A 17,093-nucleotide genomic window follows, 5' to 3' on the forward strand; every position below is an offset into this window, starting at 1 on the left:
GTGGTGCTCTACATGAAACTGCAGTACACTTCAATCTATGATGACTTATGTTTCAGGACAGCTTCTGTGTCTTTTCAGCAAGTTTCAGCCACTGGAGCATGTAGTTGATCAGAGAAATACGCCAAGCTGAGATAACCGTGAAAAGAACCTGGTAGGAACTCTTTGTCTGGCATTGCTTACTATAAAACCATATGTGCATAACTGTGTCCTTGGGAGGATGTTAAGACATGCCGTTTCAACTTGATGTCCAGCAACTTACCAAGCAAGCTAAACCTGAAGGCCTAAGCTCAGGTGATACCTCCCTCCTAGATTTTTTAATTCTCTAAGGACAACTACAGGTAGCTTTCATTTAGTGGTCTCTTCAGACTGAAGCCTGTTAGCATGCGCAAGCTTCAGACGCTGGGCTGGTGTGGAAGAGCAGCACTTCCTATCCCTCCTGTTGAAGCTGAGGTCATGGCACCAGAAAACATGAAATTAGAGAAGAAGCCTCCTAGGGTTTGTAGCTTAGGAGTTAGGGCACTTTGTTGGTTTCGGTTAATGTGAGGTTTGGTCAGTGCTCCAGGACTTTTTCTACTTTAGTCCACTGATGTTTTTCATGTCTTTAATAATAATACCAACTGTTAGTAATAAAAGGTTCTGTGTATCCAATTCTGGGTTCTCAGTTCCATGTAGTTTATAAATGTAATTCCTTTACCTAGATAGCCAAGTATTTTTGGCATGCCAGAATGGAAAACTTTGCTTCCCGTGTTTCTCTATACATCCCCTCTCTCTTGCTGTCTCTTTTCTTTGTCTGTATGGACTGGAATTTTCTCTTAGCTGAAATTCCTGTTTCTTTCACACACCTTCAGTATTCATTAGTTTTACCTATTGAAATTGATGCCAGACCTGTGTAGCTTGATCTACTGCTGCAATTAAATGCAAATTAAACCAGTTTTGCTCAGTGTTAGTCTGCATTACAACTCAGTGATTAAAAATGCCCAGTGTCTTGAAAAACCTGAGTCACTGAACTTCTCAGCCTGGTACAGCAGTCTGTGACTTACATGGCAGGGGCAGAAAGCAGCTGATGTTGAGTTCAGAGCACAGCAACACAGATGCCTCCCAGCTCCTAAATATGTAGGAGACACAGTATTACCCCTTCCTCTTTGTAGCTGCTTTCATAGATATGGAAGAGGGTTTTTTAGAAGGCTGTTCATAAGTGGTGTGTTTCATGCAACCAGAAACTAGTGCTAATGTCCAAATAGACAGGTCTGCACTTTTTTTTTTTTTTTTTTTTTTTTTTTTTTTTTTTCCCCTCGGTTGTTCTCTTTTGTTTTGCTGGAAACTCAGAGATTTTAGGGCTCCCCATAACCCTGCTTCCCCAGCAGCTGGGATGGGAGGGCTTCTTCTCCGTGTTCAGCGCTGCCTAGCTCTTCTTACATTCATTGGTTTCTCATCTCCTTTTGCATTAACATGAGGTTTCCTCTTCCTGCTTGATGGTTGTTTTTTTCCTTTCCTTTTTTCTTCCCTTGCACATCTCTACACTTGCACATCTCTATCCTGTTTTCCCTTGTTCCATACGTTTCTCTTTAGTATTGATGCTTCCTAAAAAGCTCTTGTGTTCTGGAAATGTTCTGGTTGTAACAGTCATGCTTTTTTGTTTGTTTGTTTTGTTTTTGTGAGGTGCACATGGTGCCTGCTTTTGAATTTCTCCTTGGGGTGGGGAGCTTGTTATTGCTGCGCACACATGCCCTGTATGGTGTTTGTAAGCACAGCTACATGTACAATTTAGCTCTCAGCACTGTGTGATACCTAGTAGATGTGCTGGAATGAGCAGGTGTGTTGCTATTGATGGTGGGTAGCTATTTACCACCCAGTGTACAGTTATTGCCTAGTTGCTTCTCATCAATATTGTTGGTTTTTACCTGATTCCACCTCTATGCATGTGTTCATTTCTAATGCTAGTCTTAAAAAGTTTGGGAAACTGCCTTAAGATTGTCAAGCTGGTGACACTCGTGGGTTGTCTGTCTGGGATGCCTGAGTTATGATCATGTTTTGGAACTTTGTCTACCCACGTGAAGAAGTCATTTCTCAAAATCAGCCCCAAGACAGAATCCAAACATTGTGGTAAGTTTTTACTTTGATTTTAATGTCTCCAATAGAAAACTATTCATTCAAAGGAAACATTTAAAATTCATGGTGGTTTTATTCCTTGTCCCTAATGCTTGGTCATATATAACATAGGTCCTAAGAACCTAGATTATAGTTTATCAATAATCAAGTTAGACCTAGGATTTCTGTGATTTCAGCATCATGTGGACTTTTTTGGTACCAGCGTCATCAATGCTCAGTAAATCTTTTGGCTTCTGTTGGGTAAGTGTGAATTTACCATAACCAGCCAATCTGTAATTAATAGTCACAGTACCAGCGAGCAAGCTGATCAAATGTTGCCTCCATGAAAGCTGAGATGACTGGCTAGCTACCATTATACTGTTTTTCACCTTGAATGATTTGTGTTGGATATGAACCAATGTTCCAATATTTGGGTCTTGGTCAAACTGTGTCAAAACCCTTGCTTTTGTGATATGCATTTGTTGCCTGCCCACAGCCACTACTGTGGAAGGAAGAGTGATACAGGTTTCACTGACAGAAGTATTTTTGTCTTTTAACATGTAAGTAGTCTCATGCTGCAGTGCAGAACCAAAATGCAAAGAACTCTGGCTTGGGGGCTCAGGCTTTTGACCTTCTCTGTAGCTTCCTGGGTACGTCAAAAGTACAACTGGTGGCATTTTGTAAGAAGAGAATACATTCTCTCTTTTAAACTTGCGTATGTAGACAGTGTTGTCTAGTTGGTTGAGCACTGGAGTATGATTGACAAGTCTTGAACTTTAATTAGAGCGCTACCAACGATCCTCCACAGAAACAGGGATAAACTCTTCCTGTGTTCCTACATTCACTAAGAGATCTGATTCAAGTGAGCTAATAGGAAGCATCGAACAATTCAGTGAAGAGTGCATTCCTTTGGTTCTTCCTGTTGAAACCAAGGCCTCTCTCCATTTCCTATTTCAGCCTTGCAACAATTAGTAATCCCTTCTAAGTCTGTGCTGTGACTCCGAGTTTTGTGATCCAGCTGAAAGGTAAGCTAGGAGAAGGAGGAGGAGGAGGCTGGTGCATCCTCTGCTGGGGCAGTTCCCTGCCCTGCGCTTCCCTTTGGCTGCCCAAGAGTTAAGTCATGGGGAGTGGGCAGTGGGGGAGGACCGAGGACACGCTTTTTTATCAGTAACGCTGAATTCAGCTGAGTGTGGGGCTTCTGTGCTCCTCTTTGATGGTAGCCTGTGGAGGCAGAGAGCTGGGGGGTCATGGCAGAGGCCCTGGTGGAGCAGCAGGAAGCCTGAAGGGAAGGAGGCATCCAGGTGGGAGCAGAGATAGCTGTCAGTAACACTGGGGTCGGTCCGGCACCGGGGCGCCAGCCTGGGAGTGCTGGAAGGTGACAGCAGCGGGGGGCCTAAAAGGGAGCAGATATAAGTGGCAAAAGGGGGAGGAGGAAGGGGAGTGTGTGTGTGTATTTGTTTGTTTGTTCTCAAACAAGCAGGAAAAATGCCAGGGGATGGAATTAGAGGGACTGGCAGAGGTTTAGAGCCTGCTTGAGATGGTGCCTGCCGGTGTGTCAGCTGCCGTGCTTGCGTGAGTGAGAATTGGTGTCCTCGGCACCAGACCTGGTACTCGCACAGTATGTCAGAGGTCTTTGGTTTAGGCTTCAGAATGTGACATTTAAGTAAAAGCAAATGTTCTGCTCTGCCCGAGGATGTCTCCTGCTAGCAGAGGATTTCTGTGCTACCCTCTCAGTTCCTGATTGTGCCTGAGGTTGTATAAGTTCCTGCAGCAGAGTGTAAAACCAGAATATAATCTGTTCACACTGGAACATTTGCTTCCAGATCCTTCTGAAGGACCAACTTCCCAAGACTGAAATATAATAATGATTATTTCAGCACGCCCAACCTTGCTTATTGCCTTTCCCAGTAATAGCTGCTGTATGTTTCGAGAGAAATACCCGTTCATTTTTTTCTGAATTTGCATCTTCTTATGAAAGTATAGGTTGAATCTGTTCTACAAAATAATGGATGTGATTGAGAGCAGAGAAGAAGAAAAGAAGAAGAAAAGAAAAGAAGAGAAGAAAATAAAAAATAAAAGGTCCCTGCCCTCTCCAGTACATTGTCTGTGGAAGTCTCATGCAGCTTGTCTTTGCTGGAGGATGTTTTCTCCACTTTTGGTTGCTATGTGAAATGCACTAACTCCAGAAAATTGTAATTGGTGATCTCAAGGGAGGTCAAATATAGAAATTATACTTAACCATATGACATGAGTCCACTTAAAAGCCAACAGAAATAGAACTCAGCCACAAATAATATAATGCTGCAGTAGTAATAAGAGACTGTATTGTTTGTTTTTTTCTTTTTTCTTCCTTTTTTTTTTTTTTTTTCCTTTTATATTCATCCCTGCATACAATTCCTGGTAGATTGGTTTTGGGCATAAACCTTGTACAGCTTCAGATGAAGCATTTTCTGAGGGAGAACAGTGGTTTTTACCACAACAGATCTCTGCAGGGTGTGCTTAGAAGAACACAGGGTTCCTCTTCTGCCAAGGAAGGGCTTCTGACTCGAGAGAATTGATTTGCAATCTATTTGTAGAATTCAGATTCATCGTGTACAATCAATTGAAACTTTTACAATGAAAAGGAAGCTCGCTACTGGATATTTTTGCAGTGTTGGACTAATACTGCATGCACAGAAAAATAAAGCAAACTCATGAATAAAGATCTGATCATTGAAATTACCTGGTTCAAGTGTCAATACTTCAATACAACCTACTTCAATAATTGTTTCAAGTGTCTCAAGTTTGGGATCACGTGAGCAGTGTCTGTATGGTACAGATGAGCAGTGTTGTTAAGGGCAGGACATTCAGGTTGGGAGATCGTAGTGAATGGCTGGGAAAACTACAGAAACCAGTGCCATGAGTCCTGTTTTTGTACTCAGTTCTTACATCTCCTGACTTTCTGCCATGGAATTTTTTTTAAGACACCAGTTAAATAAATTTCACTATTTATTTGTAGAGTGGTAGGTTCTCCTGTGTAGACAGGAGAAAATTTAGGAAAATGTAATGTATTGGATAAGATAGAAAATGCATTCTGTTTTTTTTTTTTTTTTTTTTTTTTTTCATAATATATGAACAGTTTGTTTTAGCAGTCAGATTGTTTCAGGTTTTTCAGTGAATGTCACAGTTTGCCATGCTTCAAAATCCGTAGTCATGGTGTGGTCAACAGTCTTGGTGCCTGTTGTGGACAGGAGCTTTGCAAAGCGTCTGGTTCCCTCGGAAAAGGGCTTGACGTGCTCCTTCAGGGCTGGCTTCTGCCTTTGGGGATGGACTTACAAACTGTGAAGATTTACAAGCACGTGTTGAAGAGCTGCAGAATATTTGGTTTCAGAGACTTTCCTCCTGCACCGAAAATAACGTTTCTGTGTGCTGTGTAAGCAACAAGTGGTGGTGGAGATGTGTTGTGTCTGCGGTGGGGAGGTGGATTGAAAGCTGAGAAGCTGCTGCCTGACAGCAAGGGTTTCCCTGCTTTCTGTCAAGTTGTCTGCAGTTATTTGCCTACCTTTTTTTTTTTTTTTTTTTTTTTTCCCCTTTTGCTCGCAGCCCGACAGTCATGCATTTCAGTCATTCTGCAGTGGGAAATTTGACTGCCCAAGGGACTGGGGTTTGTGCATTATGGGCTTTGGGCCCTGTGCATGACATTAAGTTGAACAAGACACATCTGCACATCTGCCTGTCTGCTGCTCTGTCAGCCTGCAGAGCGCGGGGCTAGGGAGCACAAGGCACGCCTGCAGCAGGGGAAGAGCGGGGAGAGGCAGAAGTCCAAAAAATGGTAAGTTCTTGCCTGAGCATAAAGGCTGCTTTCTGCTGTGAACTTTTGTACCCGCAGAGCTCTTGGATTCAGCGTGGCCGGTGGGAGCAGTCAGGTCGAGATCTGCGTTTGTGACAGCCAGGCACGGGCATCTGGGGAAGAGCTGCAAGAGCAAGGGGAACCAACGCACACTGGAAACACATTAGTTTCTTGAGTCCTTGCGAACTGAAGAATCACAGAATAATTTTAGCTTCAGAAAGGCATTTGGAGTTGAGCTGGTGCTTTTTGCAAGCTGGAATGACCTTTGCTGTTCTTAAACTGCTGCTCACTGTGAGAACAGAGGTGAGGCAGGAGATGAAAACTGAGCAGAGTTCGTGTTCCTGCCAGTGAATCATCTACCACTTCCCACCTCTGGTGGGAAAACAGTAACTAAGAGAGCAATGTTGAGAAGATCCTGGAAAAAATCAAGCATGGATGAGGAAAAGAATCGACAAAATCTTAGAACGGTGGCAGTAAACAGCATGGGCATGGCATGTGAAGTACTTGTTTGTTTTTTTTTCCAAGTTCAATTGAAGCTTTAATTTGTAGTGAGATGGTTTTTAAAACGCTGACATTATCAAGGATTGACACTACAAGCCAGTCAGATGCATCATGTGGATTGGAAAGTGTTAAACAGAGCAGACAATAACTTTATTAAGTGCTTCTAAATTCATCTTCCTGGTGAAATTCTCTTTTCTTTCAATTGGCATTTTGGGTTTACTGTGTGAACAGCTCTGTGGCTTGATGGGTTACAAATGTTTTCACACAAGCACATTAGCTTTTAGGTTGGTACATAAGTTGCTTTTTCAAAAAATAAGAAAGTGAATAATCTTGTAAAATAATGTATTGAAAACAAAACAAAAAAAAGTCTTTTTTTCATATAGACAGATCTGATTCATCAGAAAGCATCAAGATAATTGTCACGATTTTCATTTTAAAAGGAAACCAAGAAATCTTGGCACAAGTGTAAAACTTTCTGTTGCTATACTGGCCTGTTGCCTGGAGCTAAATATTTGCCTCATGAATTTTCCTTTCCCTATCAGGAACAGGAAGCAATGTTACAAATGAAATGCATTAAGGTTTGTAAGTGATGCCTGTTATTCAAAAAAAGGGAAGATGCTGTACATGTTATACCACTATAAATGAGATGCAACGAGGGATAGGTTTTTCTGGCTGAAATTTGTATGGTCATTTATTTTTCACAATTTAAGTACTTCCTAGTGTGGAGGTATTGTACCTTCCTGCTGGAAATCTCCTTCATCTAGATAACTACATATCAGAGTCAGTTTTAGTTACACAATTTCAGACGCTGTCAAGACATGTAGATGCATTTTCCTTTTCTACAGGGAATGTAGTAGGTGATGAGCAATTGATTCCTGTTCTTTTCTCTCAGTGGTAGGCTGGCGGGCTACATGGTTACAATTGATGATAGGCTGAATGGTTCTCTAAACCTACAGCATCACATTTCTTTCTCCAACTTGGTGGGCTGTTTTTTGTTTGTTTGTGACAAAGGTGATATTGCTGGTATTGATTGTCTATATATCCTGCAAAATCTACTCCATGCATGGAAAATAATAGCAAGACTTAACGGTAGTAAATTATTCAAGCATCCTTGCTGAATCTTCAAGGCAGGCTGCTTTTTGGCCGTATTCTGCTTTCTAGGTAACAGTAGCCTTATTTATGTTATTAAAGGATAAAATTAAATGTCAAAATAAATTAGCCACGTTTAATTATTAAAATTTAATTTATTGAATTAAAAGCCAAGGCTTTATTTATTTATTTATTGCAGAGTTATTTTTTTTCTACTGTCTGCGTCCCTGATGTTAGGGAAGTTGTTTTTCCCCCAGTCTCTTTCCAGGGACATCATAGGGTCTGGCATTCAATCATTTCCCTTCCATAGTATACAGTAAAGTAAGATTTCTGATCTCCAGTACACTTACATATTTAATTCTCTTTATAGTTAATTCTCATAAGTTTTCCTTTCATTTTGCCCCTGTCATGCAGCTGTGAAAAGGCTTCCCTTCTTAGCAAAGGATACCCGGCATTAACCGTTCACTGCAGGTATCATTACCACGTATTTATAGTTCTTGAGTTATGCCAGCTCGAACGAGAGCTAGACGCATAGTGGAGTTTTTCCATCTGTTCTGGAAAAGCTTTGCCTGGTAATAAGCACTGCAGTTAGCTGAAGTACTCTGCGTTTTCCTGCTGCTATCTGCTTTCTCCAGACCCTCAAGGAACAGCAGGAAGGCACTGAGGTAGCTGTGCTTTGACTCTACCTGTGCGTGACCATACACCCTTGTCAAGTCAGATACAGTAATTTTAGAAAACTGCAGTACTGCCTTTCATGTTTGCATTTCTTAATCTACATAGCATTCAGAGGGTATAGGCAGTCATAAAAACTGCAGTCCTACAAGGGACCTTTCCATTGCTGTCGCAATCTCTTGACTTCACTGGCAGGCATTTGTTTTTGTAAAATGCGTTGGGATACATATTGGTAACAGAAACAATTTATTATGTTAAAGGCTTTCTATTCAATTTATTTTTTAGTTTTGTGTTGCATAAGAGCAGTGAAGTTAGTGTAAAATAAGTTTTTGTCACTCAGCTGTAATGTTTGTATGTTCAAAATTAGTCACAATCATTGCTTATTAGAGTGTAGGAACTGCACTTCATTTAGATGAATTCTAAATATATAAATATATATACAAATATTTATATATTTAGAATTCATCTAATTGAAGAGAGAAATGGGATCGAAACCAATACAGTTCAAACCCAAACCTGTGTCCATGCAAGAATTTGAGTGACCTGAGTTAGAGGCTTCAAATGGGGAGGGGGAAGCAAAGTGGCACGTTTAGACAAGAGAAAGAATATAAAAAAGTAAATCTGAAGAAAGATGAAGAAGGAAGCTTTGGACTGAGCCTGGACAAAGCTCAAGGCATGTGGCATTGGGGCTGTGCCCTGTGACTGTTTTGGGGCTGCGAGCGATGGAAGCGCCTCCTTTTTAATCCCTCCTGCACACAAGGACACTGTGTGTTGCTATGAAAACTTCCAAGCCCTCATTGCAAATTCTCTTTAGCTACAGCAAATTGTCACACACAGCGATTTTGTCTGGCTGTTCTAATGTAAATGGACAACATTGATTCTTCTGTTGGAGAAAAAGCGATACTGAATAAACCATCTGCATGGGTTTTTTGCCTGGTACAAATGCTGGGAATATAGCAGTTTCATTCTGCTAAGGGTTTATTTGATGATTCCAAACTGTTTTTTTATTTCTACCTTTTTGTTACTGCAAAATCTTTTGCAGCAACAATTCCTTTGACTTACTGGTTAGTTTTAAAGTAGGTTTTAAACTTTGAGACCTTGGACTCCTGTTTTGTCTGGAAAGTTTTTAATAATGAGTTGCTGCAAGTTGTTTCAGAGGCTCTTTGGATCTTTTAGATACCAAATGGTGTCATATAAATTGAGATTAAAATCCCTGATAAATGTGTACCAGGTTAATGATTCTGCGTGAGTCACCAACATTATATTTATTGTTTCTAGGTTGTTTTAACTTGTGGTCACCCATTGAGGAACCAGTAGAATAGCCTATTGTGATTTGCAGCAGCATGTGCCGCAGAATGCAATTGCTAGCGCTTTCCATCTGCTATTCAGCTTGCTGTTGTCTGTTGGTTTTCTGTTTTTAAAACGTATTTTCATTGTAAAACTGCATTCAAAGTGTTTGGTTGGAGCAACCCATTTGCTGGAGCTCCGAGATGCTTCGTATTGTCACAGCTGGCTCCTGATGATGGACACAGACTGTTCTGAACTGGATGGTAAACGTGAGTGTTCTACTTATGTCACTGCTTTTAGATATATTGATTTTATTTAAACCCGGCACATGTTTTATGACCGTGATCAAATGTGGAAGAGGTCACGGTACTGTTTGGAACTCTGAATACCAGCAAAAATCCCATGGATGTAAATATGTAAAAAACAAGCAAACCGTGGGCATAAACAACTGTGTGTAGAACATTGCTGTGATAAGGAAGAATGATTTTTGTCTTCTGCTACTTCTGAAATCATAAAAATTAGATAAATATGTAGGATTATAACAGTGGTTGGTTGTGGATAAAGGTCTTTTATTCAATCTGGCCTTATTGCCCCTTCAAGGCTAAACAGCAAGAACCGAGAAGGAGCTAGAAAAAGGAGTTTGGAATGTCTTTCTTGGCGAAATAGGAAAAAAATGTAGAAAAGCCTGAAACAATGGGTGTACATAGAGTGCAAAGTTTAGGGAGAAGGTTGCGCAAAAACCTGAAGGCAAAGATGAGCTAGATACAAAGCCCATGTACTACATCACGTATTCTTTGCACTTACAGTTTAATAAAGGACTTTTCTGCTCAGGTAGTGTCATGTCAAGTAATGAAAACAAGGACGGATAGAGAAGCCTTTCTGATATGTTTTTAGAATTCTTGTTTGTGTTTAAGGAGTTAATGCAATTTTTAGGGCATGATTCTACAAATCTGTATAATCTTTCTTATTTTGCATCACTCAAACTATGCACATGGTCTGTCAAATATGAAAGCCTTTGCAGGATTAAGACTTAAGTGGTGTAAAAAATAAGATCCTTAAAAGATTTTTATGCTTTTTTGAAAGTTTTTAAGGCATATATGTACCTGATATTTTATCTCAGGTATGTGTATCTGCATAACTTCTGCAGTGGAAAGCCCACACTTAATCTTTTCTTTCTGTTTTTCTCTCTCTTTTGTGTACTCTCTCTTTACATTTTTTAACTCAACAAACTTAAAAAAAAAAGAAAAGCAAAAAGAAAAAAAGTTAAAAAGTTTTTCATTTTGACGTTGGAGAGTTTTTGTTCTTCTTACTACTGTGCACGTTTATATTTTACATTTTAAAGGAAATTAATTGTGAATGGTTTCTGATTAGTGGCTTGGCCCTGATTCATTGTCGTGCTGATTTTTCATATGGCTCTCTTAAAAATAAAACAGCAGAGAGGCAGATGAGGCAGCAGGGGAGAAAGAGCAGTCCTAGATGTCGCTGGCCACCTGAGTGTGGGGAAAGCTTTTGAGGCCACATCAGAAATGGAGAGCCAGATCCTGATGTATGTATCAGGGCAGGTAGTCAGGAAGGACAAGGCGGGGAGAGGCATCAGCAGCAAGGGCAGGGGATAGCTGGGCACGGCATGATGGAAATAGGCTCTCCTTTGCTCCCAGTTAAGGGAATTAATCAGAATTAAACATCTGATTGCTGGTGTCGATTATTCTCCTCCTAGGTTTTATATAAAGTATTTAATTATTACCTAGCAATTGTATGTGCTATGTCCCGTCTCATACATTTGCTAAAATTACTTTGTGTCACTGTTAACTTTTTAATCTTGTCAGAATAAATGGGGCTTTGGAAAACCACCGTGTACTTGCAGCACAGTCTCTAACTCTAAGCTAATTAAGCAAGGAGCACATGGGCACAGGTGGCTGTCACAGGAGAGGGCTTGGCACTTTGCAGGCAGCCAGTGCAGAAATCACATTTGCTCCTCGTTTTCGCCTTCATCCTCCCCCCAGTTATTTTGGTTCTGGCAGAGTGACTCTACCTGCTTCTTATCTGGCAGAAGTGTATCAGCCTGGCACTTTGAACTGAAACAGAAAAAAATTGTGATTGAATTGTCATGCTGGCTTTTCCATTTGCTGAAGCTGGCGGTAGCTGGTCAAGGGGAATACAATGCCCTGCTAAGTCTGCTGTGTCAGTATCTGTTTAATAACAACATCAAAAACATCTTTTGTTCACTGCTAGTTTATAAAGCTTTTCCTGATTGTTTTTAAATTGGCGTTACCCACTGGGAGAAGTTCTAGATTTGTATTTATTTTGGAAGAGCGTGAATGTATGAATGCGCCCCTCCTCATTTTGTGTAGGCTGAAGTGACATCTCAAAAACAGTGTGTGATAGATCACTATTTTTTGATGTTAATAGGTATGCAAGTAAAACTGCCCTTTTTTTAAAAAAAAATAATAATTTGGTTAGGGAAGACCAGGACTTTGTGTATTGCCTGGAGGTGCTAAATTCCAAGGCAGTAGGTGGCCGAGGAACTGAGGGAGCTGAAACATTGGATGTAGAGATGCTGCTTGTGTGATTGAAGAGCTCAAGTAAACTACAGTCAAGTTGCTTATGTATTTGTCTATAGACTTTCTTATTAAATTAAATATCTAATAGTCTTATATTTGGGAATACAATAATGCAGATTTTTATATAGAACCTGAATTATTTTTCCATGGGTTTGTCCCTTGTTTCAAAATGGACAGGCAAAGGAAAAGTAGCATCAAGCTAAGGTAGTGCAAAGGTAAACTGAACTACGGAGATGTAACAGAAGTTTTTATCAGTTCTCTTCTTTCCATCTGAACATTTACAACAAGAAAGAAAATATTGGGATCAGACAGGCCAGGGCTGAAATCTAAGACTTTTATGACGTTTTGCAGGTCCTGCTAACTTGCCTGTGGGCAACTCAGAAGCAGTATCCCTTGAGGGCCTTGTGTCTTGTGTGCACTGCAGATAGGCCTGATCCTTTCTGTGATTAATACATGAAACAATCTTGCTTACCTGCTGACAAAAATGAGTGAAGCTCTGTTTTCTGTCCACTGTCAAGTTAGTTCTGTTATTTCTTAAAAACTATGTAAAAACTTGTGAGAAAACTGAATGAAATAGATCTAGGTGTCATCAAGTGCATATTGTTTGGAATTTAAGGTTATTGCAGTGTGATGTTTCTGGTAATAAATGAAATCTTTGATCTCAGTTGTATTGCAGATGGCCACGTCACTCATATTTCCAAGGCACCTCTGTAGTTAGCATAAATTTACACACTCTTGACAAGACAAACGAATGTGAAGACTTTTAAAAATAGGCATTAAAGTTTTAAACATGTTTTCCTGCTAACATAAGCAGCTTGATGTCTTTCCCTCCCTCCTCAGAAGTGAGGAAAGGAGAAGCGTGTATATAATAACTGGTCCAACCAAGCAAAACTCTTCACTGTATTGTAGCACAGTACTGTACGGACAGTGGCATTATCTATATAGAGTGCTGTGCCATACAGAGACAGCTGATGCATCTGCTTTGTTAGCTGTGAAGGAACAATAGTTTGTCACTTACTTATTTTTTAATCATCTTACGTTGTGGAATGAAAAGGTAGAGTTGGAAAGTCACTGTTTTCCTTCTACTTACCTCCTTCTGCACATTTAGAAATACCAAAAATGTCAACTCTGATCTTTCTTCCCTTTCGTGAATGACATATGGTAAGACTTTAATTTTAACAGTGAAAGAAGCACAATTTTTCTTCACCCAGTGTATTAGTATATCCCTTGTGAAACTCAGAAATTTTTAGGAGAACTTTCTGGCATCCGTTGTGTTGGCTTCTGTAGTCTTGGTTTTGCTACTCTTGCAGTGTCATGATTTTGCAAACTCTTGAACTTCCAGCGTAGACAGGATCTGAATTTCTAATAGAAAAATTCAGACATTTTTACAGATCAAAATGGAACAAAAGTAGACAAGTTTCTCCAGAGCTATTAACCTGGTGCCTTCTTGTGAATTCTAATTAATCTGCTCAAAACTAACAATGACACTACAATTGCAGTGATTTTCCTTGAGAGCTGCATTATCCAGAAATTTTCAGGATTTTTTTTTAAGTACTTCTGATGGTGGTTTAATCCTCTAATGAGGATTAAATTTTGTAGCTTTAACATAAAATCTGCCTTTTCTAGAGAAGATACTAACCAAACAGAAAATATACTTACAAAATACAAAGGTTGTTCAGGAACTTGCACAGGTTCATAAGGTTAGAGAGTGATGAAGGAGTAATGAAATAGGATATTCTACAACAGTAAAGTGCATTTAAAATATTTTAAGGGTTATATTTGCAGGAATGTTTTTTTCTGATACCTCATGGTGTGAAAAAAAAAAAACAGGCATGCTAATACCTTGTCTGTATTTTCTCTTCCACTGTCTCCAGTTAAATTGGAGCCCAGCTCCATCACGATTTTCTTTTCCCAACCTATCCCTCTTTATTCCTAGTGTGTGAGAGTATAATTTCAAAAACACACCTATCCCCTGGGCAAGAACCAACAAAGTGTGACTTGTTCTACTAGATGAGCTCTTCAACCAAACTAATGCTTTCAAATTAGGCCTGGAACTGGGTTGGTGAAAACAATAAATTGAAGATTGAGAGCTTGCTGATATTCAGATTTCCCATACAGAACTTCATACCGTTTCGTATTTGTGTTTGTCGGGTATGCCATCATCTGTCTTGAAATCACTCGCTGTGCCATTGAAATCAATGCAAGTTTGGCATAAATCTTGGTAACACATCCCTATTATAAGTAATGCTGAACATACGAAAATTTTACTGGTGTTTTGGTAAATTCTAAATTTTGGTGTGGTGTTGAACTTGTGGTAATAATGCAACACCACAACCAAGACTGACATTTTTGTGTGCTTGGTAGTCTGTACAAATAGGTTGGCCTCAGAAGAACACTGGAAGTTGCTTTGGGGTTAACAAATATTTTGGAAGTTGGTTTTGGCAATAGTCTTGTGTTTATAACTTGCTGCTGTATTTAGTTGTGTTGTTCAAAGTTCTAGTCTTACTAGAGGTTTTCATTTCTCTTTCTCTTGGGTGAATTTAAGTGTTCATAGGTAAGGTTGAAATCAAATATAAAAGTTAACGTATCACGTTGTTTGCATGTTACTCAAACAGACATTGAGTGTGGATTAGAGCAGATTCAAAGTGAATATTACCAAAATAGAAGGAGGTGCAAGTACATTTTAGCAGAAGGGGTACTGCTGAAAGAAGTGCAAGAGAAAGTTGGTGGCAGAATCAAGTAGCCTTCAAGATTCTGGCTCAGATTTTACCAAGTAGCTCTTCAGGTCTCAAGATGCAAATTTAGAGCATCTGGAATGTAGTTAGGGATTTTGTTGTGCTGAGCTGTGGGGCGCAGCGACAAGGAGAGTTTGGCCAAGGTCCGTGCTGCCAGAGCCGAGCTGGAGGCGCGTGTTCCCACACAGTTCAGCGGCGGGGCTGGTGCAGCTGTTTCCTCGTGCTGGTGGCTGGCTCTGTGATGGGAAATGATAGGAAAGTTGAAAACAGTGGTTCACAGGGAGGCTACAATTGGCAAGCTGTCCCACTCGCTCGCGTGCAGGAATCTACACAGGGCATACAGTAAGGTAAACAGACTCTGGTATCTGGAAGGAAAATTGCATTTGTGCCAGAGCCAATTCATGTGCAGATTAGCTACGTTTGCCTTGGGACAGGGTGGGCTGTTACAGATAGTAACAACTTCACTTGTCTGATTTTTACCAACTGCTACAAATCTGTCAGAAACCTGAGGTGAGTTTTGGTGTCTCTGAGAAAGGAACCACCACAGAGCTGAGCAAGGTCCTGCCTCGAGCCCTCTGCTGCAGGCTAGTGCCCTGGCAGCCGGGTTTTCCAAAGCTTATCTGTCTAGTGCTTTATCATTAAACTTTTAAATTTTAACATTTAAAAAATTCACCCTCAATCTACTTTGAGGTTTTATGCAATAAAGATGTAAATAAGGCAGAATATTTTCATGCTCTTTTTGGAAATTGAGAAATAGTTCACTTCTCTGTAACCTGTTTCCATTTTTACACAAATTCTTCTAAACCACAATGAATTATAATAAACTGCAAGACAGTAAAAATTTAAAACAGATATCATTGTGACTCTTGGAAACTTGCCCTCTCCAGAAGGCTTCTGACTTCCGTAAAAGCATTAAGTCTGTCCATATTTATTATTTTCCTATTTTGCAATTAGCATGTGCCTAACCTTTTACATCTTTGACCACTTTACTGCCGTGTGCAGGTGCTTAATGTATTACGCAGTGGGATTTACAGATGAACGTCCAGGAACCTTTTGGTTATATTAGACTGTCAAGGATTTTAAAAAGAGTAAGCTTTGGCTGGATAGCCAAGTTTCTGGTTCTCTGTCTTCCCTCCCTTATATTCCCTCTGTCTGGCCTAAGGGAAAGTAGAGCTGCTGGTCGGGTACTCTTGCTGAGCAGCACTCTCACCACTGCTTGCCCTGCTGCAGGAGGCAGTGGGCACGTCAAGCTTCCCGAATATTTGCTCTTAGCCTGTTCTCCAAAGCTTTGCTACCTCCTGATGCTCAAGCTCTTTGACCCATGTTCTCAGTAGTGTATGTTGCTTGTCCATGAAGTTACTGCTTAGTTGCTACTGTCCTTGCCAATTGAAACGCTGTCATTGCTTGCCTTTCCCTGACTTGCTTGGTGTTGTATTTTTCCTTCATTTCATACTGCATGCATGAGCTTTTGCTGACTGATACATACAGTATTATTCCTCATTTAAATATATAGAGGCTTAATGCATACCTGAGTCTAGTGAGTAAGGAAATAGTTGCTTAAGCTGCAGTATTTTATTTGTATCTTGTAACTCAAAATAAACAGTATAAATCCATAGGCTCCATTCCAGCTACCCTTGCTTTTAATAGTACTATGAAGCTGCATGTGTATGTTTCTCTGTTTCCATTTCTTTTGTTATCCCTAGTTGTTTTATTTTCTCTTAAGGCTGTAGATGTCTGGAGAAAATGTTGTTTCTTCCTGTGTGTTTGTACAGCTCAGTCTGAAGTCCCTTACTGTAAACAAGGGGAGGGAGGTTTTAATGGGAGTGGTGCAGGTGGAAGGCAGGAGTTCTGGCACCAACATTAAAGGAAAGAGGTGGGGCTAATTTCAAAATGAACATAAGCTCCAAATTAAGATCAGGATGCAAAATTCAGGTAACCTGTTCTTCTCTTCTGCCGGAGTCTGTTTCATACCATGCCTTTACAGACCAAAGTCTCTGGGGCCACTTGGTCAGCTCCTGCCACTCCAGCCACAGCTCTCAGTAACACACGTCTCAGCCCCTCAGCTCTCTTAGAAAGCTCTTTGACAGTTGAAAATTATAAAACAAAAAAATGTTTTTCACTCTAAAAGATACACTTTCCCAAAGTACACCTCAAATACTCTTCCTCTTGCACTCTGTAAAATACGTAAGAAATACAAATTTTCTTAACTTTCTGAAGGCAATTTTTGAGTTTGAGGATTTTTTATTTATTTTTATTTTTTCTAGTAAGTCTGCATTTCTCTGGCATTATTTATGTAATTCTTCATCTATAGAAAAGTCCTGTCAAGATTCC

At 40.0% G+C, this 17,093-nt stretch overlaps 1 protein-coding gene across 8 annotated transcripts in view; it reads left to right on the forward strand.

Annotated features, from left to right (window-relative positions):
• The window catches only part of NHSL1 (NHS like 1), a 169,003-nt gene that overhangs the window by 17,997 nt on the left and 133,913 nt on the right, over nt 1–17,093 (forward strand). The window contains exon 1 of one of the 8 annotated variants that reach the window (XM_035321052.1): nt 9,687–9,735. The exons of the other annotated variants lie outside the window; for them this stretch is intronic. Coding sequence (XP_035176943.1) covers nt 9,699–9,735 — 37 coding nt within the window. The 5' untranslated portion in view covers nt 9,687–9,698. Of the gene's footprint in view, nt 1–9,686; nt 9,736–17,093 lie in introns of those variants that run through there. 8 annotated transcript variants of the gene reach the window in all.

This window comes from Oxyura jamaicensis, chromosome 3, assembly GCF_011077185.1.
Source record: "Oxyura jamaicensis isolate SHBP4307 breed ruddy duck chromosome 3, BPBGC_Ojam_1.0, whole genome shotgun sequence".
Taxonomy (NCBI): Eukaryota; Metazoa; Chordata; class Aves; order Anseriformes; family Anatidae; genus Oxyura; species Oxyura jamaicensis.